At 33.5% G+C, this 26,164-nt stretch overlaps 1 protein-coding gene across 1 annotated transcript; it reads right to left on the reverse strand.

Moving 5' to 3' along the window:
* Positions 1-4,317: 4,317 nt before the first annotated feature.
* On the reverse strand, positions 4,318-24,993 carry LOC149805041 (uncharacterized). Its single transcript, XM_089946816.1, has 4 exons — positions 23,854-24,993; positions 19,531-19,716; positions 5,678-5,865; positions 4,318-5,161 (listed from the first exon to the last, which is right to left on the reverse strand). The coding sequence occupies exons 1-4, from the start codon at positions 24,296-24,298 to the stop codon at positions 4,922-4,924; spliced, it is 1,059 nt and encodes a 352-aa protein (XP_089802942.1). The 5' UTR covers positions 24,299-24,993; the 3' UTR covers positions 4,318-4,921.
* Between the last annotated feature and the right edge of the window lie 1,171 nt (positions 24,994-26,164).

Raw genomic sequence — 26,164 nt, forward strand, 5'->3', positions numbered from 1 at the left:
CTGAGTTATAGTATCAGCGTTCTGCGCCATCATTTAGCAGAGTTATGGATTCTGACACCCCCTCCCCCCACTTTCAGCATTAGTATTGGGTCTCGTCCTAATTTGGTACGTAGCTCGATTTTTTTACACCTTTGCTAACTTGGATTATCAGCGTTTTCGGTTTTGCGCAGTTATAGCCCCTTGATAGTACCACTCACTTATGTTTACATATAATATATTGATATGCGTCTTTATGTTCATGCACCCCTTTTTGGTTTTGAGTAATCATTCTGCGTCATCCTTTATTAGAGTTATAGTGTCTCGTTATCAGACCACTCACCTTTGCTTCCACACAATAACTTCCTTTATTTTATTTATTGGATTTCATCCAAGTTTGGGTTACAAATTTATTTTCATTAGACATTGGCCGAGTTCGATTGTCCGCATTTTTTCCCATAGCAGAGTTATAGGCCTTAATTGTCAGCCACCCGTTTTCATTTCCGGACAGTAATTCGTTTATTGTTTGTGGATTTTATCCGAAGTTTGTTGTCAGCTTGGTATTGATTGATGAGGTCGACGAAAGGAATGGGGCATCAGTTACCTCATTTGTGCTTGTTTTACCATCTCATTAATGGCGAACAGTGCCATTTCATGAACGTAACTGGGGTTTTGTTTATCGATATAAATAAAATTCGTTCCTTTTAAAATTAATATTTTACATTAATGTGTAAAAAATATATCTTTCATTTTTTTATCATTCATTTACTGTAATTATACGAAATAAACGCGTCATATATATATATATATATATATATATATATATATATATATATATATATATATATATATATATATATAGCGTTTGTGTGTGTGTCAAAAACCGCCATATGATTTGCCATTTGTCGATTACCCGGAAAAGAATTTCGACGGCTTCGGTTTCAGGTTTAGATATCTTCCTCGCATCACGAAAAATGTTTTGACGTCTCAGGTCATAGATAATCCATGCTTTGTACAATAAATACAAGCACTACTTCTCAGCCTGTTTAAAGTTATTGTCGAATTGTAAACTAGATAATATGGGGATATTTCATTCAGATTTTCTGTTCAAGAGTAACTCCGCCAGGGAGTCCCTGCCGGTCCCAAGCCCGGATAAAGGAGGAGGGTTGATCGTACAACACACACAACGTAAAATAACTTCCGTGATAAAGAAAAAAAATCGATATTTCTCTTAGCTAATCATGTACTGCAAAAGACATTGAATTTATAAAAAAAAATGTAGATAAGTGATACGATGTTCAGGAGTAACAACATGGCATTTAGTTTCCACTAACAAACAGTTATTTCAAGGACTTCATTGCCACCTATTGGAAAGAAGTTGATATATGGACCCTACTGCTATTAAGAAAGACATAGGCGTGGTCGCCAAATTAAAGACATTGTCTGATATTTTTCTAACTTGATATGAAATAAAACGCTAGTGTTTTTCTTTTTTTATAGATATAGTTATGCACAGTCCGGGTCTCCTAATTCACGCATTTTCGTTGAAAGCAATGGAGACTATTATTATTATCATCATCATTATCATTATTATCATCGGGGGTGTACCGCTCCAGTGGCCTAGTGGTTAAAGGTCCACCTCGGATGCGGGAGGTTGTGGGTTCGTTCCTTGGCCGAGTCATACCAAAGACTTACAAAACTGGTACTAACAGCTGCCTCGCTTGGCACTCAGCGTTAAGAGGTTAGTGTTAGGACTGGTCGGCCTGGTGTCAGGATAATGTGTCTGGGTGGGACATCATGCTACATGTCGGCGGCATGATGCCTCAGTGCTAATCATCACTGTAAACTAGCACACTGCAGACATGGTAGCGATATGATTGAAAAATTGTTAAAGCTACGTTAAACATCCAGATCACACACACATGATCGGGGGCCCCGAGTGGCCGAGTGGACTAAAGCGCTCGCCGCTGCGGATCACTGCCATTTCACCTCTGTCTGCGTGGGTTTGAGCATTGGGTTCGACCTATGTGGGTATGCGAGAAAGCTTTTCAGTAGCTTCTCGTGGGTCAGTGGTTCTTTCCGGGTTTTTCTCAGGTTCTTCCTCCACTATTTATATTGGCATGTCATTTGTAGCCTGTCTTGTGCTGAAAATGGCGTTAAACCCTGCTACAACAACAACAACTATTATTATTATTATTATTATTATTATTATTATTAGTATTATTATTATTAGTATTAATTATTATTATTATTATTAATGACAAATGAGCATAAACATTAATGAAAAATGTTCTTGGCAAATCGAGTTGCAAACATCATCCTATTCAGAGTACAGCAAATTTTAAAACCATTTCCTACATGTCCATGGAAGAATCTAAAGGTCATTCAGAATGGGTTATCCCAGGGGATACCATCATGTGATGATAATAGGCTCGTTAGTTCATATGTTTGTTTATGTACGCTCGATGCTGGATTCTGGGATCGATGATTGGTCACCTTTTAAGTTATTGTAGCCCATCACTTTGTAATTGTGCTATCGACTGCGGTGGTAATGGAGCAATTATATTGGGTGTTACGTTTCCAGCAAACGACTGGTCCAGTTTTCTCTCAGTCTCACTTTATATTACAGCTAATCTCTTAATGAACAAATTAAATTATCAGGGTTAACGAGAAATTTATCTGCTTGAGACTGATAGCTAAATTATTCTTAAACACCAAGCATGCATAACAGTTGATGAAACCGAGAACCAGACTATGACATTCATCACAAGGCCACATTTACAATCCCATACTGATCACGCCAGAGCCTTTTAAATCCTGTGTTCGAGAAAGGGATAAATTACGTTCCTGATAAGAGTCTAGCAGACATTATGTGGATGGATTGAAAACTTGGTGGATTTTTCTCGCAAAAGTTTAACCCGTTTCTCGTCCATTCGTTCCATTTCCTTTCTATTCCCACCATAGAAAATGATTTTCAAATATATCTATATGTGTTAGAGAGGAGATGATATACATATGTGTTACAATATTATGTTAAGTACTAATAATTCGTGTCTTCGTCATTCTTCTATGCTGTATTTGGTTTTACTTCGGGTTTACTGCTTTTCCCCCCGTTTTCATTCTCTAATTTTCTGTCGTCAAATACTTCTCGGCAATAAATATAGACAGGAGAATACAATGTCATCTGTTCCCTATATAGTACTAATATTAGTACCCTTACTCGTACCTCGTGGACAGGGTACTAACATGAGCATATAAGTATTAATGGAGCAAGCCGGGTGTGATTCACACCCGGCACTCTTTTAGCCTAATAATAACACTTTAAACATAGTCCATGCATATAATCCAATAAATTGAGTAGTTCTCATATTTAATACCGGAAGTATCGAAAATCATTGTAGAAATAGTTGTAAAATCTCGTTTACCTTTTTTAGCCGATATTTTCGTTTAGATCGTCCGCCATATTATTTCAAATAATGATTACTTCCGTTCTCAGCCTCGTTTGTTTGTGTGCCATATAAGGACATTGACGCCATATTTGGAAATGTAAACAAATCGTAATAAAAATTTGTCTCCGTTTGGGTCAGAAATTCTGCGCATTAAAAGTAAATACGGTTTATCGGCAACTTTGAAATTCCACCAAGAAGCGATTATTCGCACTTAATTGATAATAATATAGCGTAGAATAATATCCAAAATATGGTCTGGCAAGCCTTACGTTGAAAAGGGTCACGGCGAGAGTCTTGCGTTATCTGTCATGGCGGACAGGATACGGTTAGAGTAACCATGCCAATTTATTTTATCGTGTAAGGGCTTAATAAATTCAAAATCAGCCAAATTTCTTTCACAACATGATTATACTTATGTAGTTGATTTCTACACTGTTTGTTTTTCTGTCTTTAGTGATGATTTTTTTTTTTGCTCCATTACATGATATGGGATATGTTCGTAGCCTCAACCACAACAATTCAAGTTGAGGCTATGACATCGTAGCTATTCCCTATAGTGGTGGAACTGCGTTTCGTTGGGTGGTCTTGCCCAAGTTTTAACCGTTTTATAAGTCGTATTGGGGTTTTGGAATATTTCAACATGCCCGTCCAGATTTGGTCAATTTACTCCAGTGAGTGCATCTTCATATCCCCCATAGCTTCTGCACTAAATCATATCAATGGAATACTCATCTCCAAATCACCTTTATGGCTTACAGGGGCACAGGTGAACAAACAAAGTGATATGAGCAGTGGCTCTCATAAACTTAAGGTTTGGCTTTTTACTGGCTCACACCAGAGTCAACGTTTAAGATATTTAGTCTAAAGGAGATTAAGTGGAATACTCGTGAACTAACGTTTGAAAAGGTTTTTATTGCTAAAAGATCATATTCACCAAAAAAGCTTAAATGTTCGATGCCAGGTATTCTGACTGTTTGCTTTTGCAAACATTACAATGTCCTCACCTCTACGAGGATATTCAAATGAAACAACAACCCACCCACCCACCCCAGTATCACGCTCATAGTTTTAATGTTAATGCAGCATCTCTCTCTCTCTCTCTCTCTCTCTCTCTCTCTCATTGTGTACCCTAATGATCGTTGTCTTCCTCATTAGATTCTGGAATAGTTTATCGAAAAATGGTTTTGTTTTTTTAAATATATCTCTACAAAGACCACTGCATGAATATATATGCAGTCTCAATACACCACATAAATTTGCATCGTTATGTGAGAAATGCAACCTATATCCAAATACCTCAACATGGAATACTTCATTTTAGCACTGTTAGCACCATGAAATAGGATTACATTTCAATCGTTTCCTAGGCTTTTCCTAGTCATGATTGTGAACAGTGGTTAAATATTTATGAACACTCGGATATTAATTAATCTGTCAATTTTTGCGAAAATAACGAAAGAAACAATAGATCAATTTGAAGACATAAAACGTCACAGTTAAGAAATGTTTTGCGTTTCCAATTTGATATGTGTCTCTGGAGTCTTTACGTCTGCTACCTCCTCGTCATCAGTGGCGTCTATTTCTGCCTCAGAAGAAGAACTGTCACTCATAACTTCTTTCTCCTTTTCTTTCTCTAATACTCCTTCGGTATTACTGGGGTCCTTTTTGTTCTCGTTCTCTTTTTGTTGCTGCGCATGCCGCCATTTCATTCGTCGATTTTGGAACCAAACCTTTACCTATAAAAAAAAAATTTTGGTTGTCTAATATTTCTGAAGTATCAGTAGTAGCAGTAATTCTATGAAAGCGTGTACATGTATATATGTATATTCAGTGCTTTACAGATTTAAAATATGTTATATCTTTCTTGCTGTGTTTGCTATCTCATCATTCAATTAAATAAATAACATTTGTTCATGGTAGCTGATGCCTGGTATGCAAAATGTATAGAACAACTGGTGAAAGCATTTTTAAAGAATCGAGAGATATGTCGTTACTCAAGTTTTAATACAGTAACTAAACTCCAGAGGGCGACGATTTTGCTATGTGTGTGTATGTGTATATATATATATATATATATATATATATATATATATATATATATATATATATATATATATATATATATATTGCTCTGTGTGTGTGTGTGTGTATATATATATATATATATATATATATATATATATATATATATATATAGGGTTGTACGTTCTTGTTATTGCTGAAATCAACATCACCCTCTCCTTCAATCATACCTGTGCATCAGTAAGACCCAACATGGCCGCCAGTTGTCGTCTGTCTGGTTTTGTGACGTATTTCTGCACTTCAAATCGCTTCTCGAGCCCTTTCCTCTGTAGGTTAGAGAATACGGCACGTGACCATGACCTCTTCCTTTTCGCATGATGCCCAATAGAAGTGTCCGTACTTAGAACCGAGTATGGTCCTACAGAGAAACAAAGGAAAATTGTCATCTTGTAATAAATTTGCACATTTTATTTCTTTACTCTACATCAGCTGTCATTTCGATATAATTTTATTAGAGTCAAAGGTACTTGTAAATTGTGGCGTGTACATGAAATAAATCTCATCAAATCGTTTATAAAAGTTGCGCTAGATGTTATCTGAGAACCAAAATGACTTAAGCAAGGTGTAATTTTTCATTTTGAACGTTGAAACTTTTCTCCAGCTTTTAGACCCGTTATCTGTAACTTGACCTCAAGGAAATTCTAGCATTTATCACTTCTGAAAGTTATGAAACAAAATGAAGGCAAGTATAGCCTTCCTTGCATGCAAGAGTTAACGTTTATATGCCGTGGTTTTCGCATTTTTCCGAAATAATGTAATGAGCAAATGAAAATAGTTATTAATTTCTTTTGATATATTTCTTTATCCACTTTAATCAAAGAACACAGGACAGTGCGACACGATCAACATAATCTTTAAATGTGTAAGCAATAATAAGGTTGGTACATTACAAAATGTACTAACAGAGAACGCAAGAGTAATGGCATGTAGCAATGATCAATTGCATATAACAAAGTAATTGCAGTGTAACCGCGAGTAATTGCATATAACAAAGTAATTGCAGTGTAACCGCGAGTAATTGCATATAACAAAGTAATTGCAGTGTAACCGCGAGTAATTGCATGTAACAAAGTAATTGCAGTGTAACCGCGAGTAATTGCATATAACAAAGTAATTGCAGTGTACCCGCGAGTAATTGCATGTAACAAAGTAATTGCAGTGTAACCGCGAGTAATTGCATGTAACAAAGAGTTAGCAATTGGATATAACGAATAGCAATAGCATCTAACACGTTTTTATCAGAGATTACTAATAATATATGTGAATAGGCAAGAATTTAGTTCCTTGTTTGAAATTTTTCGTTGCATGGTTTTGATGGTATTTTTAACACATTATTTTGTATACGAATTGATGGCACTGCTGGGTATAGGACAGAAAAGTCTTGCATATTGTGAGAGCGTAAAAGAAAGATGTATTATCGCATAAAGAAAAGTACGATAGAAGCAGGGGTAAAAGGAAAAAATGTTATTACAAAAGGGACAAGTAACTATTACCTACACTGCCTTGTAAGTGTATAAGGAACACAGTAATGAAATAAAGTTGAATGGAAGAACTTATATGTACATTAGCATAAATAATAACAGGAGTTAAGATAAACTATAACTATGCCAAAAAAAAATATAATCGGAGAGTAGGGCATGTTGTTTCTGACATCAGATTTCACAATTTTAGCATATTTCAAAATTATTTACGGTTTTTATTAATAACGCCAGATGTTTCACTGTTTTCTCATTAATGAAAATAATTATTTAAATAACAGTAAATACCACAACAAATACAAAACATTACAGATGCGTTATGATACTAATGGTATCTACTTGATAACTTTTAAACACAAATTTGTTAAGCAAAACCGTCAGTAAATATCTAAAAGCATGAAACAAACAGATTTAACATAAGTAACTTTATTTATCCATATTTTTCATTTAATGCCTCCACACGTTTGAATGACGGTTTCCATTACGGAAATTTCAATTAAGGTTACAAGATATTGGTGATTCAGAATCGAACGTCTGTTTGAAAAAATCTATTGGATTTACCGTCTGAAAACTATTTATCTGTCTTACATGTTTAAATTCCAACTGGCCCTATCTTTTCCCCAGTGGTTGTGTACATAATGAAAATTTACTTGTAGATAACAACAGAACTGAAATTTTATTTTATTTTTTATTTGTAGAAAAGTGATCAAAATATAATTAGAAGTTATTCTGCAATTTAAATATCTACTATTACATCTATACTGCTTCTTTTTAACTATTTATTTATTAAAATAATTTGTACAAAAAATTAAATTCTTAAATTTAAAATATGATGTGTAACAAATTCACAATATTTAATCAATTGTATATATTTAAAGGGAATTAAAATAATTTATCTCAGTTTATAATTGATCTACCAATAAAAAGGAAGAACTTGTATCTACCTACACCGGTTCCGTTGGCGTATATATAGTTTTACATTCAGCAAGAACTAAACACTAGATGCAGTGTGTTGCATTGCTCAGCAATCAGCATTCCGCGAAGAAAGATCAAGGAAATCCGGTATTTTTACACCCTAGTAAATGAGCTATATGTTACTCTATTCAATATAAGCGGTTGGGGGGGGAGGGGGTGATGGGTACAGTATTCATTCATTATATTGTCTCAGTTTGTGTATGTATGAAAAGGACAGTCCGACAAAGAGTGTGTGCGTGATTTGAATTTTTTTACGTAGCTTTAACAGTGTTTCAGTCATATCGCAACAATGTCTGCAGTGTGACAGTTTATAGTGATGTCTAGCACTGTAGCATTATGCCGCAGACATGTAGCATAATGTCACATTATCCTGACACCAGATCGACCAGTCCTAACACTAATTTCTTAATGCTGAACGCCTTGCGAGGCAGTTGTTAGTACCAGTTTTTAAGTCTTTGGTATGACTTGGCCGGGATGCGAACCCATGACATCCTGCATCCGAGTCGGGCGCTCCAACCACTTAGGCGCCATACAGAAAAAGTACTCTCATTGTAAAGAATAAAAAGGCCCAAAAACACACATACGCTAAAATAACAAGTTTAAGAAAAGAGTACAGCGTCTTCAGTCAAAATTCATGTGCTGCAGGCTGGCTGTATGAGCGATAAATTTAATAGTCTTTACCTACCTGGGAGAGTTTATCTCATGTAACATAAATGGATGTGATGATACATTTTTTGACACAAAGTTTCGTATTATGAATGTTCCGAATTGATAATTATGTTGTTACATATTATGGTTCAGCTGATTAAGACAGTGCTTCATATGGCAATTAAACGGATACAGGTTAGGGTCGAACTGGTATCAACAAATGTTTTACCGCTATGAATGATGGGTAGGGTTTGTCTATACCTTGACACATTGTGCATGCACTGTAAACTGCTTTACGCGTTTAATTTGGGAGAAACCCGGCTTGTTATTGTCTTAGAAACCTTTTAGCTGAAAACCGATCATTGTTTAACAGAGATATGAAAACAACGTGAAATAGTTCAGTTAGACAGAGTATTACCTAAAAATGTATGAAAACTGATGCCAACTGTACGCATTTTTCACGTGTGCAGCAATGGCGCATATTAAAATTAAACCGAAATGTCAAATGTCAAGGGACTTTTATAATCAATAAAATCCGGCTGCTATTTTAAGATATTTTGAACACAGCTTTTACACATTTGCTGGTACAAAAATTTATTGAATCTATCATTTACTATTCATATAGTTTTTTTCAAAACAGGTGTTGGTAATTAGAGCAATATTAGACCGTGGATTTAATTGATGCTTATCTCAACTTTTAACTTGCCTTTTTATATTATTCTAGTAATTTAATGGCGGTCCAAACGGCCAGCTATTGGAACACGATAGCTGTATTACATTACTCACGAGTTAGAAGACGCTGACCCAAAGACCAAGGGTTATCCAAATGACAAGCATATGATCTCCTTACTTTTGTCACAGGTGGTAGATATGTTGTGTGTGTGTGTGTGTAGTGCTAATAAATTTATTACACGCATCCCGTTTTAAAATTTATTTCATAACTTCTGAAATTTCCTAGATGAAGTATACAACTAATTGGCTTCAAAAAGTGATGGAAGATAATATGTGCGTTGGTTTAATCGCAATCATTTTTTTTAGTATAAAATAAATAAATGTCATAATCAGATACGTTTTTATATTTAGACTAAAATCTGACAATTTTATGTCCAGTTATCTATTGATAATAATACTACTTGTACTATTTAACATTTGCTTTCTGGGAAAGACGGCTGAAATGCTTGTATTTTTTTCTGTATTTAACAGAGAAACGTTTACCCTAATAATTAACTACTTTCCAAGTCGCTTACCGACATTATGAGCCCAATTATTTTAATAAAAACACAAAAGAGGAATAATGATTGCGTTTTGTAATCCTGTTTATTTCTTTCATTTGCTAATTGATGTTTTGTCTGATTGCAGAATGGTTCCTAATTGAAGAAATTTATGTGCTCCTCGTGATCTTTCGGTGATATTTTATTTCTCAACCTGGGCGTCACGTGTCATTTGTGGCGGTAATTGAAGCCAGTGCATGTCTGAAAGCACGTTCTCTCGTCTCTAGATACAGACAATTTATAGGGTATCACTGTAGCAGTGATTAGCAGCTTAACAAACCGGGCCACACAGAAGTATTTTGCTAATATATGTGATGCATATCAGGAGGGAGATTGTGTATTGGATTTTATTTATATCATACAAGTAAATAAGCTGTCTGATATAAGCTTGTATCATACTTGCAAAGCGCCGCGTTGGCATACACATTCGGTGTTCCGAAACGAGGCAACTCCCATTCGTCTCTTCGTTATCTCACTCCGTCAGACGATTTTCCTTTGAACCGTTTTTACATTTGACATTTTAATAAGGCGTGCAAGAGAATAAATACCATACATTTCATATGGAATATAATACTGTAAAATTAACGTAATTTTGTGTTCTGATTGCAAACCGGTTAAACACGGCACATTGTTTCTGTATCGTTATTGTTATTGTTAGCATCAGTATCATGGTTAACGCATTAAAATTAATAATAATAATAATAATGATAATAATAATAATAATAATAATAATAATAATATAAATTATTATTATTATTATTATTATTATTAAACCAATCCTGCCAATTAATTATCTAAACATTATAGGTAACCCTCGGCAAACCGATACCTGTGCAATCTGGAAACCGACCTACTTTTTAAATAGTACAAATATTATTATCATAATGTTGTAGCTCTTTCATTCGGCAACAATATTTGTAATTTGTTTGCTAAAGTACTGCTTTGATCAGTACTCACAGAAAAAAAAAACATTTTCAAAGGATGTTTCTTTCTCGTTCTTATATATATATATATATAAACAGATTTGTTCAGCTCTTTGAAGAAGTCTTACCACAGTAAGTAATGTTTTAATGTACGTTTTGTTTTTATTGTTTTGTTTTTGTTTGTTTTGTTGGGGGTTTATTTTCTCTTTTGTTGTTGTTTTGGATGTTGTTGGTATTTGATTCAAGAACTTATAATAGTTGGTACTGTCCTTCCAGGAAACCAATTTTTAAAATTTATTCATCTTCATTTGTATCCAAACAGGGAACTACAGTTAAATTTTCTTGTACACATTTCTTTATATGAACACTGTCTACACATTACAATAACACTATTTCTTTGTAATTCTGTAGTGTGTAATGTGATCTTAACTCATAAAATACAGATTGTTCTGTGTTTGAAGATAACTTCGTTCTGACGGACAGGACTATATACTTTACAAGTACTAAAGATAATTATTGACCCTAATGTGTATTTGAAATTCCTTACGCTTATGTTAATACACCGATACCCTGCTCAAACCGCCATTATTTATCCGTCAGTTTCGAAATGTTTTGCTGCAACAACAACAAGAACAACAACAACAACAACAACAACAATAATAATAATAATAATAATTATTATTATTTTTATTATTATTATTATTATTTAGCCTTCCTAATTCCATATCACATGCCCGGTTTATGTATATGCTATACGGCAGTGCTGTCCAACCTTTTTCTGACACCATGGGCCACTGAAAAATGTTTTTCTTGAAGCCGAGGGCCGCAGCAGAAAACTGAAAAGCAACGACTATATAGCTGCTCGAGCTCTAGCGGGCCATTTAAAATCAGCCCAGGAGCCTCGGGTTGGACAGCACTGCAGTATACATGATTTAAATATATTGATTCTTCTCGAATCGAATTTTATTGGGGGTGGGTACTTTTTTTACCCGCGTATGTGTACATTTTATTTCAGTCACTATTGTTATTTCTTACTAATAAGCCAACTAAGATTACTTATGTAAACACGAAAAACAAAACGGCCCCAATATGAAAACTTGTAAAAGAAATAGTGTAACAAACCGCAGTTTCAGCATCTTCCTATACAGCCTGTGGCCACTGTTTTATCAGCAAGGCTGAGATATATATCTAGTACTTTATGGATGATTTGTTTCGGGCAAACTTAATGTTTTATCCCTCCTGTTGCGGTTACCATATCTTATAAAATAACTGCTACTTAATATTTTAGTGTAGATTATGTAAAATTTAAACAATAAAAGACATACTTAATTTTAATATTAACTATAACTACGACTTTTCTACGAAATGGTTAATATGCTTTTGAACAAAACGTCTATATACAAAAGTAAATGAAAACTTGTTATCAAAACAAGACGATTTACCATTGCACAAACAGATGCGTCGTTCACACAATAATCTTCCTATTCTGTGGTAATCTCCTAAACACAAACTCTAAACTGGAAAAAAAGCACGTACCAACTGACCACACCAACATAAAGTTCACTGTCTCAGTTTCTGTCTCTATCTTTTCAGATTGTTCATACATAGTTAATCTAATAATTAAAGTTTGTCTACCTGTCCCAACTTGCTTGTAATTTTATAATGGATGGAAACCATTAAGTTGGACAACTTGTTTTTGATCCATTTGCCATGCGTACGAAAGATGTTGAAACCAGGTGAAATCACAATTAATTACACAAAAATATTAAAATAAAATGATGACAGCTGTTTGTAAGATCTTTTGGGGATTTTATGTCAGCATTATTAGAAAATATCTGACGGGATTAGATCCGTGTGCTTTCATCCTGCTTGAAAATTGTTACCTCATTTTAGAAACTGCAATACATTTAGCTTTGTGAAGTCACCAATGTATGCGTTTATGCCTCCGGGGTTGCTCTAGCAAGCATGCATTGAACCGCCGCTTCTTTTTAGCTTGTTTTATTATTTCGTAATACAAGTAGAACTGAACAAAAGGAGAATGTATTTTTGATTTGGGTGTATTATTCGGCGTGTTTATTTATCTACTTTGATTTCATCTTTTTATTTTATATTCCTTTTAAAGGATGTAAGCATCTTTATCTTCCATCTCGTAGGACTCGATGTTTACGTTTGATTGGAAGAGCTTATCTTCTGAATGTTTTAGAGGATTTTTACCTTTACTTTTTCAAAACTTTTAGTTTAATTAGCGCGATTGTGCTGATGTTCTGTTAAACCTTTACATACATACATACATACATACATACACACACACAAGCATACATACATAGATAGATAGATACATACACACACATACATACATACATACACACTCACAAGCATACATACATACATAGATACATACATACATACACACACACAAACATACATACATAGATAGATACATACATACATACATACATACACATACATACATACATACACACACAAGCATACATACATACATAGATACATACATACACACACACAAACATACATACATAGATACATACATACATACACACACACATACATACATACATACATACACACACACACAAGCATACATACATAGATAGATACATACATACATACATACATACATAACATACATACATACACACACACAAGCATACATACATATATAACATACATACATACATACATACACACACACAAGCATACATACATACATACATACATACATACATACATACATACATACATGCATGCATGCATGCATGCATGCATGCATACATACACGCTGGTTGTCATTTAATCCTTGAAGTCTTTTGTGAATTTCTTCTTTTATCTGGTTATTTTCATTTTTACATTAAATTTAAACCAGAATAGAACAAAACAAAGCATAAATTTAACATAACTAAGGTCAAAAATGTCGTATGAGCAATTATAATAAAAATGACACAACCGAGGAGTAAGGGGACGAATTAAATAAGCATTTTCAATATTATCTATTGCTAAGAACCAAATTAAAATGTAGGTTACCTTGTTTTATTTGAATATGCATAATAAACAGATGAATTTGAAGTTTTCCAATCATGCTTATTCGCCCTTTGTTTTTCCTTTCGTCCCTTAAGCTATACCACAGAGCTACAATTTTCGATGCACTTTGTCAGTTTTTCCCCTCCCATATATGTTATATATTGAAATTTATTGTGATCTTGTCTGGTTTCATTTGACGTTTACGTTTTATGATTAACTTAAATTTAAACAGTGAAAAAGACGTACTGTAACGCAACTTAAATGCATTAATATGAAAACTCGAAATTATGTTCTGAATTATCTGGAATTGTTGGGATGCATGTAAATCAAAAGACATGCAGTGTAATCCCGATTCTCCTTCATTCATTTGTAATGGACCTAACAAGGTATAAAAATCTCCCTAAATATGTACAAGGAAAAACTACTTTTAATAATACATAGCTACTAATAATAAATTCTACTGGTGTTTGACCATTGTTTTAAAGAAGTCTTATTCTACTGGTTTATGTCCATTGTCGTAAGAAATTCTCATTCTAGTTGTATATAACCATTGTCTTAAGGAATTGGTATAACCGTTGTCTTACGGACTTCTTATTCTACTGGTATATGACCATTGTCTTAAGGAATTTTTATGACCATTAACTTAAGGATTTATTTTTCTACTGGTATATGACCATTGCCTTAAGGAATTCTTATAACCGTTGTCTTACGGAATTCTTATTCTACTGGTATATGACCATTGTCTTAAGGAATTTTTATGACCATTGACTTAAGGATTTATTTTTCTACTGGTATATGACCATTGCCATAAGGAATTCTTATTCTACTGGTATATGACCATTGTCTTAAGGAATTTTAATGACCATTGGCTTAAGGATTTCTTATTCTACTGGTATATGACCATTGACTTAAGGATTTCTTATTCTACTTTTATATGACCATTGACTTAAGTATTTCTTTTTCTACTTTTATATGACCATTGACTTAAGGAATTCTTTTTCTACTTTATATGACCATTGACTTATGTATTTCGTTTTCTACTTTTATATGACCATTGACTTAAGGAATGTCTTATTCTATTTTTATATGACCATTGTCTTAAGGAATTCTTATTCCACGTTTATAAGAAGCTTCTCTTAAGGAATTTTTATTTTAATGGTATATAATCATTGTCATAAGGAATTTTTATGACCATTGACTTAATGAATTCTTTTTCTACTTTTATATGACCATTGACTTAAGGAATTCTTATTCTACTTTATATGACCATTGACTTAAGGAATTCTTATTCTACTTTTATAAGAACATTGTCTTAAGGAATTCTTGTTATGGTTTAATATTACCTTTGACATAAGGAATTCTTATTCTAGTTCTATACGACCAATGTCTTAAGGAAATCTTATGAGCATTGTTTTAAGGAATTCTTATTCCACTTATAAAGGACAGTTGTTTAAAGGAATTCTTATCTCATCCCATATTAATTTTGTTCAGAATATTTCATCTTGACAATGAAAGAATTTATTAGTAAAACTCAATAAAAACTGTTAAATGTTTACTTTTGGGAACGTTTCTTCTTCTTGCTTCTGCTTCATGTTTATATATGGTATACTTACGATTTTATCGTGGATATAATCCTACCGATGAAAATAGACCGCGTTGTATGTTTATTAAACCTTTTTATTTTAGAATAAAATATTAACATCTTAAGTATGATCCAACATAAAACTAAAACATGTAAAAATAATAATAACTTTAATGCTACATTCCCCTGATATGGTTATTTATAATATTAACAGAATACATACAGGACAACATTATTTTTGCCATTGATTGTCCGTTTATTGTCATTTGACTGGATATACAATTCAATTCTCTGCAAAGATTTTAAGTCTACGAAATTATGACCCCACTAAATTTTAAAGCCATTCTTTGATGTATTCCGGTAGATTTTATTCAATAATTGTTTTAAAGTCTTGTAATAATTTTTGCCCTATTCTTCAATAGTTCACAAACACTTTATAATAATTACCAAGTAGGTGTTACTGGTTAGATTTAACTGTAATAGGACAAAAAGTGATTGGCTGCAACCCAACGTCAACCTGTTATGACGTACATGGGACTGGTGGTGGCCATATCCAGTTGCACACAAAAAGTACATGGTTACTTCTTTTTAGAGGTTATCCGTGTTATTTGCTGTTTTTATGGATTGGACAACTAGTTGTCTTAGATGCATATAAAAATAATTATAACAATGGGCAAAATTGTTAAATTTTAAATTTAAAAACTACCATGTACATGCGCGAGTATGCTTGAAAATGTTGTCCTGAACTTTTCAAATGTGTTAAATTTTAAGAACAGTCAAGATGCATCAAACAGACTATACAGAGATATAACTTATAAAGCCTAAAAAAAGACATTTCTGAGACTTTGTTTACATTTTGTAATTTGTTTCATTTAAAAAAGTGGCAAAATTGTTCCGTGAAATGCTGAACGAGAGTTTAATCTATAGCCTTTTTTTCCAGAACCAACTAGCGGGCCCAGTTCTTATGGTAGATTTCAAATTACAGAGTTAAAATTAGAACTTATAATATTATAATTTTGACACTGAATAAATTTCTTGATAACGGCGTCATCATTTGGAGCGTTTAAAGGGTTCGAGGATATTAGAAATGTATGCAAACAAAAACATGTTTATTCCATTTTTTCGATTTATAACCTTACAGGCTAGACAAATATATTCATTCTTCTTTTTACCAAAGGTAATATAGAAAATAGGAAATAATTCAAAAGTGATTTCCACATTTCTGTCACGCGTTTCTATCCAGCTTTTTTCGTAAATTTAAAACAAAATCAAATTCAACGGAATTTAAGACATTTTAAACTGTATGAGTGTGGAATCAGTGTATTGTGCCATATTGTACACACAGTTATAATATACACCAATTTAGCTAAAAATATTATATTAACTATGGCAAGTTTATATGTACGAAACAGTTTTTCAGAAAGTTTGCGTAGGAAATTTGCAGGTTATGTCAATTTTAAAAGCTCTTTCTGGCAAACGATACCTTAGCTGAAGTTGGACCCAGCTTCTGTGCAAACTTGACTTAAGTGTCGATTCAGAATATATGTTTAATGAGTACGTGTTTCGGAAGTCAAAAACAAAAATCCATATGCATTAATTTAACGAACTGTCACAGTGAAATAGAACTTTCCTTCATTTTCTTCGTTTTTTTTTCTTCTTCTTTTGATTGGTGTTGGTGTTTTTGTAAAAAAAAGAATAATTTATAGGTCCCTTTGATTTTGTAAGATTAAGCGTATGGCATGAAGTGACTCTTTCTTATTTCCTTTTCGAAGATCAATCGACCATACCATGAAAAATATTTATTTGTAGTTTGTCCATACTATTTATCTGTATAAGTCTGTCAACTTCTTGGAATGACGATGATACGGATCTTTTTTTTCTTTTTCTTCTTCTTCTTCTTCTTTTTATTATTATTATTATTATTATTATTATTAACAAGGTTTATGGTCATTCCATTTCCAAATGCAATTAAATATCTACGTTTAAATTACTATTTTTACATTTGTAGATTTTTAATTTTGTATCCTAGCACAAACCTGATATAACATATTTTCCTCTTCTCATTATTCTTTTATTTGAACTATGCAATATATTGAAATGTTACTTATTGTCAAACATGTTTTGGTCACAAGGGGGGTGGGTGTGTGTGAGAGCCATTATAGTATTCCATCATTTGAACGCCGTCTTGAATTGTGCGTATTTCCTGAATTGTGTGTATTTCCTGAATTGTGTGTATTTCCTGAACTGTGTGTATTTCCTGAATTATGTGTATTTCCTGAACTGTGTGTATTTCCTGAACTGTGTGTATTTGGACAATACTTATTTCCTGGAGGTACCAATATTTTCCTCTCAGATTCGAACTCAAACATTAGTATGCAACCTACTTGACACTAGTTCACGGAGAATGACTCCGAGTTCTTTAGAGTATATGAAAAATAATATATATTAGAAATAAAATGATGCCTATACGTATGCATAATAAAGTATTTAATAATACACAAAACAATACAGAAGTTAAACCGACTTTGACACGCAAGTCACACGTTGTCAAAATGCGCAAAAGATGTGAGTAGATTCTGATTGAAGTACATGTATGTTTAATTAACATAATGCAGTGTCTTTCTAATACAAAGCAAAAGTATGGACCAATGTCACTGCAGCTTAGTTATTGACAACCCATACCAGTAAACATGCTACTGTTGCAAAACCTGAAACATGGCATTACAGTCAAAATCTAGATTAGTAACATCATCACTTTGTTACTTGTGCATGTCACTATCTTAAGATACAAAAAGTCCGACTAGCTACTTGTAAGGCTTTTTAGTGACATTTTATAACAACAAAACGAATCGCATGATATATTAACATTGATAAAAATAACATTTAGTTTTCACCTGCCCACAATATCCAAAAGAACTTGAGACAAGCTGCATTTTCTTTCTTTTAAAGTTACTGAATGCAGTTTGAAAGTCCCCTTCTTGGAATACAACAGCGCTATCAGTTAATAACACGTTGTGTCTAGATGACACAGAAATGTGCAGAGAGAGAGAGAGAGAGAGAGAGAGAGTAAAAGACCATTGGTGAAAAGCTTCCAAATTATTCTCCATAGGTTTCCCCGTTTTTGCGGTTGGAAAGTCAATCAGATGTAGTCGTTTGAGAAAGCATGGTATCATCAAATAATACAGTTACTTTCAAGCAGATTTTATCGCCTTAAATTTGAAATTAAATGGCTGATGAAAGAAATTCCAACATATTCAGAGAATGTCACCGATTGTGTAATAATTTGTATATGGTTTCTGGACATTTCCCCCCGATATTTATAGGTTCCAACTTTGTTTCTTCACACTCAGCTTTTCTGCTCTTAACCTTTACATAAACAAGTCATCTTTGCTGCATTTCCACGTCTAAAGATTCGCGTGAAGTGTAACGATGGCCAAGTCATACACGTATATTTTAAAAGTGGTAGACGCATGGCAGATATTGAATAGGATGATGTATTTATTTGAGGTAAATTTATACAATTTAATTTGGGATGGTATGTCTACTCGTGCATTTATTAGTTATCTGCATATGTTTGTTGTACTTGAATACAAAAGATCGGAATCTTCAATTATTTCATAGTATTACATTCCCCCTTTAACTAAGTTTAAAATAACACATTGCAATCACTACAAAACTGCGCAAACCCGAATGCTTGTAAACTGAAACATAGAGATAGATACACTTTGTTGTTGATGTGTCTTATCTGGACGATTATTAATGTCCCTAATGGGAAATAGCATAATTTCAGTATTGTCCGCATTTAATTTTATTAACTATTGCGCGTAAAATTGGCATAAATGTCATTTAAGAAATGACCCATTATCTTACAGTACCTTCAGTAAATTCGATGATAACCTTATTGAACACTAGTATTGCTATTATTAGATTTCCAACAGAAAATCATTACCTTCATGAATAATAACAGAACAATTATACCATGTCTCTAACAGTATCCAAGAGGCAAACTCGTGTGCAGAATTAGTTGCGGACATACTCTATGAATGAATTATAATCACTGAAAACTTTAATATGTGAATGAGTGCCAGTTCAGTACAAGCCACCTACCTGGTAGGGAGTCTGATCCCTGTGGAGGGACAGGATACTGCGGCGGCTGTAGCGCGTGTACTGCTGACAATGCATGGCGGGAATGAGACAAGTTTGAATTGATTGGACAATTGATTGAAGAACAACCGCAGAAGCCACTAGAAGTTGTGAAACTACGGTCCGGATCATTTCTTGTTTGACTGTTTTCTGAAAATAAGGGAAATATGACAAGTTCCTAAGAAAATTTCCTAAACTAAAAGTCAAATAATATTTTAAACAACGAGACTATGCTCGAAACGAGGTATTTAGAAATTATAATATCTCCCAATCAAAAGCTTATAGAAATATCACGAATTTTATAAAGGAGAAAATAGCAAATTGCGTGTAGTAATCATCAAAAGTTTCTGACATTTTCGATCTCAGAATTGCATGTAATTATCGTTTATAGCTTCGGACATATTCGAGCTCAACACTGCAGGTAGTAATCATTCATAGTTTCGGACATATTCGATCTCAAATTATATAATTATCATTAACAGTTTCGGACATATTCGATCTAAATATTGCATGTAGTAATTTTCAAAAGTTTCGGACATATTCGATCTCAAATTATGAAAGTATCATTAACAGTTTCGGACATATTCGATCTGGAAATTTCATGTAGTAATCATCACAAGTTTCGGACATATTCGATCTAAGAATTGCATGTAGTAATCATCAAAAGTTTCAAACATTCGATCTAAAAATTGCATGTAATTATCATTAATAGTTTAGTGCATATTCGATTACAAAAGTTCCGTAATCATCAATAGCTTGGGAGATATCTGATCTCAACATTGTGTGCAGATGGACACATCCCTTGGGAGATATTTGATCTCAAAGTTTAAATTAAATTTCCAGTCACAGTATTGACTGTGTATGAATTCATTGCCATGCATGGTACGCACAAATTATGTCAATACCGATATCCTACCCTTTTAATTACAAAATTTGCTGAAATACTTTTAAATAGTTCACCTGATTCTAATTTAAATATGAATTTATATTTTATAATTTAAAAATATTGGGACATATATATTTTATAATTTGGATAGATTGGCACTTGTGTGTGTATATATAAAATTCGTTATATTTTTAAGTGTTGATTTATTGTATTGTTGAATTACCGCTAACAGTCGTACACGGAGTCTCAGATGCAAACAATAAATGGCGTTCAAAGACAAACAGTAGAAACAGAATGTACTACGAATTGGGCCATACAGAATTATTGCAATTTTCATAGAAGGGAATAAATGTTACAATTCAAAATAGTTTTCTTAATCTTACGTATTTCTCCTCTCTACTAATTTGCTGCTTTGTTAGACTTCGCTGTAGTGTTAAAAACATACATTTTCACACAAATTACGATATTTTGCGATTTCAATATATATCAGGAATTGTAATTGCATCACATGGCATACATTACGATATTTTGCTAATGCACGATTTGTTGGGAATAGTAATTGCACCACACCGCACACATTACGATGATTTAAAGATGTAAATAAAGTTCCTTAAAAAAAAACAACACAAAAAACACGATCTTGCTTACTGATTCCAATTAAGATCTGTACGTAATTTCTTTCAGCTCTGCGATGTATTACAGGTTGAGAGGAAATAACCATGTACGTTAATAATTTGAACCAATCATGCTTCTGCGTGCACAGTTGAGGATAAACGAAATAAGCCATTTCAATCTTTTATAGATAATATCAGAAATTGACACTGTCAAATAAATGAAAATTCCTATTTAAATAAGACAACTATTTGATGCTTATAATAAACGTAGTAGAAATTAGGACTTGAATATACTATATCACTAACAATCCTATAAGGTACAGAAAACTGGTCTTCATCTCTGATACAGTATCAAAATCTAATCTAAATATCTAATAAGAAATAGAAAACTAGTTACACTATTACTGAACGAGGCCATAAACGAGTTCTTACGTTAACAAATCTCAGACTTTTGAGTAATGCGACCTGTTATTTTAATTTAGTTTTGCAAGAACATTTTGAGAGATTCCAATAATTACGCATGAATTACGGATCGGATAAAAACTCGACGGGTTAATAAGAGTAGCAGTATCATGGCTACGGACTCTAAATTATCCAACGCTCGTCATAATGGAGGCCTCTTTTAACAGGAACGCTGGTCATAACGCAGGTCTGTTAGAATTGGAACTGAAGGTCATTATAGAGGTTTATTATCATTGAAATTCTGTTCATAATGGAGGTTTATTAGCATTGAAATGCTGTTCATAATAGAGGTCAATTAGCATTGAAATGCTGGTCATAATGGAGGTTTATTATCATTGAAATGCTGTTCATAATGGCGGTTTATTAGCGTTGGAATGCTGGTCATTATGGAGGTTTATTATCATTGAAATGCTGGTCATAATGGAGGTTTATTAGCATTGAAATGCTGGTCATTATGGAGGTTTATTATCATTGAAATGCTGGTCATAATGGAGGTTTATTAGCATTGAAATGCTGTTCATAATGGAAGTTTATTAGCATTGAAATGCTGGTCATAATGGAGGTTTATTAGCATTGAAATGCTGTTCATAATGGCGGTTTATTAGCGTTGGAATTCTGGTAATTATGGAGGTTTATTAGCATTGAAATGCTGTTCATAATGGAGGTCTATTAGCATTTAAATGCTGTTCAAAATGGAGGTCTATTAGCATTCAAATGCTGTTCAAAATGGAGGTCTATTAGCATTCAAATGCTGTTCATAATAGAGGTCTATTAGCATTGAAATGCTGGTCATAATGGAGGTCTATCAGCATTGAAATGCTGTTCATAATGGAGGTCTATTAGCATTGAAATGCTGTTCATAATGGAGGGTTATTAGCATTGAAATGTGGCTGGCTTTTGTTATATTAATTGTTAGATTGCCATGCTCACGAAAATTACATATAACACGTCCTCAACCATATCGATATATCAAGTCGATTTAGTCTTATAGATACGTGTACAATTTCCTTAGTCCATGAAATATAAGTCCATTTATTATTATTATTATTATTATTATTATTATTATTATTATTATTATTATTCATTGCAATTTAGCTTTGAATCCATTGTCTGAATAATGGAAAAGATGTGTAACCAAATAGTCACTGATTTTTTTCTTCAAAAAAAGAAGCTCAGTGCATAAATTTTACAAAACATACCTAATTCTGAAAATTGTGAATATCACAAACATACATACTACTGCATTGTGAATTTTAAACGGAATTTCACCAACATACCCAAACTGCATGATGAATATTGGGAATTTCGGAAATATATAAATTAATGCATGGCGAATATTTGGAATTTCAACAATATACCCACTAGTGCATGGTGAATATTTGGAATTACACCAACATATTCATTACTGGGGCACCGGATGAATGCCATCTCACCTCTGCGTGCGTTCGAGTCTCGGGCTCAGCTAACCTGGGTACATGAGAAAGATTGTCAGTAGCTTCTCGTGGGTCGGTTTATCTTCTCTGGGGTTTCCCTGGTACTTCGTCCACCAATTGTCATCAACATACCCACTACTGCACAGTGCAGGGGTCTCAAGCGTATCATGTGGCCCGCAAAGTGAATGGCGTCACAAAGTTTAACGAGAAGTAATAAAGGAGGTGGCGCGGCCCTTGGACCATCGAAAATGCTTTCATGTGGCCCTCAGGGTCGTTTGAGTTTAAGACCCCTAGCTTAGTGAATAGTGGGAGGAATAACACCAATATAATCACAACAGTACATTTAAATTTGTATATTTTCACCAAAATATCCAGTACAGCATCGTAAATAGTGCGAATGTCACCAACATACCCTCTACTGCATGTTGAATATTTATGTTTACACCAACAAGTCTTCTAGATGCTCCATATAATGAATTTAATTGGTTAAGCATGTGTTCCAAACTAAAAAAAGAAGCTTCATTATTGTTTGTATTGTTGTGTTTTTGTTTCAAACTTGACTATTCAACCTTCATTGCTCTAAGTCGTGATAATACATTATGCCATATCGCACTTTACTGAATACGTATAAAAACCTCACCTATCGGTTTGATCTGATTTGACAAAACAAAAATTGTAACCACTGAAATAAAGTTTGTATAAACATTTGAGTTTCTTCTACATTGTCACGGTTTATTTATATGTGGAAGTAGCTATATTCCACGGATGAAGAACTATGTAAACGAAACTGACAATGTTTGATTGTTATAACTTTTGGCACCAGTAAAATCAGTTTTGAAAGCTAACCATACAGTCATGCAAAATATTTTTTTTAAAACAAAATAATAGATACCTTTCTCTGCTTTCTCTTGTGCTTTTCCGAAATCATCCGCCAGAATTCTGCTAATACCAAATTTTAACTGAGCTGACGTTCCTCCCGAAAAATGAATAGGGCCGTGTCGATGCCCAGTTTGCCCGAGAGGCCGGGACAAAAAGCCTCTTACATCTGATGCACACAGTGCCTGTAACGGCCCCAGGGCAGAAGGCGCAGGGCGATCACGTGACACAGTGTCGCCTGTCCTCAAGGGAAGTTCCTTTGGCGCCATCTTTGAATATATATTGTTGTTGTCCCCACAATAACCGTTTAACGAGGTGGACAGTTGTAAAATGTCAGATATCTGAAAAGATGACACCTTTTTGTCCATGTGAGTTTCCATAGCAATACTGCTCGGAAATGGTGTCCAAAAATACACAGGAGCAGACGATTGATAGCATCCTAAACAATTGTTCACGAACATTTTTGCTTTAATAGAGTCACTTCCTAATTATCAATAACTGAAAATATTGGCTAAATTGTATAGTATAAGAAAAGCAGAAGAATGTAAGCTCTTTGAATATTAAGTTCCAGTTACAAAATCTGCATAATCATTTCACCACGTTGACATTAGATCCAGGGTCGCTTCATTTTTATACACTTTATATACCGTGCAAATTAAGTCCTCAGATACTATGTGTGGTAATTCCTGATCACACGGTTCTCCAAATTTAAATTCCTTTTGAAGATCTGACGAGGGCTATGATCCATAAAATCTTTATGTCTAAGAGTTTGTACAAACCAAGTATATACTAATATAAAACGAAATCCGTAGTGACCCTACATCAGCTTTTGACAGCTTTCGTTTAGTTCTCCATTTCACAGATGTTAAAAGTTTCAGAAGTTGTTTCAACTCTCAGCACGGTGATTGGTCGCGGGCTAAACCTCATCGCATTTTGATGAACTCAGCACCGTCAATTACTGCGTAATTATTCTGCTATCGCCCACAGAGCAGAGGGTTTGGGGGTGGGCCTTGACTTGATTAATTGTTTTTCTCCCCCTCCCGAATCTAAGAGTCACTTGATATTCCCTTGATTTACATACAATCGCCCACTTTAAGAACCGTCACTGATCCCCCTCCCACCTCCACGCAAGAAAACACTTTCGGTGTAATGTGTACTTGTGTGTGTATGCGTGTATATGTGTGCGTGTTTCAAGGCATTTTCCATATATATATATATATATATATATATATATATATATATATATATATATATATATATATATATATATATATATATATATATATCAGAACCGTCTCTTAATACACAAAATAACTAACAAATAAATTAAATAAACATATTAATTTATATATTCGTGAAGTCCTGGCCCTATAATCTCGCAACAATTTGAGTATGAATCTTAAGCCCTAAATCCCAGATTACAGAAAGGTAGGTAATCTTTAGCACAAGAACGTCATTTAAGGTTAACACACTGTTATGTAGAAAATGAAAGTTATTTCTTTCTGACATTATATAACTTTATAGTTACAATTACTTTTTTTCTTCCAGTTTCGGACTTCAGAGATTCAAGAATACGTCGCGAGGTAAATGAAACGAAAGAAGCAAAATAATTGAGACATAGATAACTTTGCCTAGGAATTATGATAATCGTATTAAAAGAGCCGATTCTCCCCATGCTAACTCGAATCAGTACGAGCTTTGATAGAGGGCAGTGTTTGATCTGCATACCTGCATGTAATATTAATGAAACACGAGGTTCATGAAACCTACATTTACCTTAGTTTACGTAGATAAATTGTAGAAAATGCAACATGCAATTGTATCAAAGTACGATTACAGAACACATAAAATATGAGAATTCCGTCCAATAAAGATTTAGTAATGTAACATCTGCATTCGAGAATTCCTTATACAACATTAATATTTGACGTTCAAAATAAACGAACCTTAACTAAATCTGGATATATAACAAATCCGTGATGAAAAAGATATATTTTAAAGGACACTATTGACGTGTCGAGCAATAATTAAAAAACGTATATAGTGTTTTAGAATGAGACGACTTGGATATACATTTATACGGGACTAAACTGTAAATAAATTAGATGCACACATGCAATGTGTAAATTTCTGAAAATCAGCAATATGTAAATAGCATATTCTGCATTGAGAAAAAAAAATACAACAAAAAAAGATAAAATGACGATTCCTTGGCTACAGTCTTATTAAAACAAACAATAGGTATAAAATGAGAATAGTACAAAAAAGTACATGCTAACAAATAGTCCAAATAAAATTGGAAAAGCTTTAAAAAAAAAGTTAACGAC

Source organism: Sinohyriopsis cumingii, chromosome 2, assembly GCF_028554795.1.
Source record: "Sinohyriopsis cumingii isolate HCF-2022 chromosome 2, ASM2855479v2, whole genome shotgun sequence".
Taxonomy (NCBI): domain Eukaryota; kingdom Metazoa; phylum Mollusca; class Bivalvia; order Unionida; family Unionidae; genus Sinohyriopsis; species Sinohyriopsis cumingii.

Bases quoted from the DNA above. Each gene is read 5' to 3' on its own strand.
- LOC149805041 (XM_089946816.1), bottom strand. From the start codon at position 24,298: ATGTTCGTGAACAATTGTTTAGGATGCTATCAATCGTCTGCTCCTGTG. The intron at 5,866-19,530 runs GTAGGTGGCTTG...GTTTCTCTGTAG, and splicing joins GGGATCAGACTCCCTACCAG to GACCATACTCGGTTCTAAGT. The intron at 5,162-5,677 runs GTATGATTGAAG...TTTTTTTTATAG, and splicing joins TGGGTCTTACTGATGCACAG to GTAAAGGTTTGGTTCCAAAA.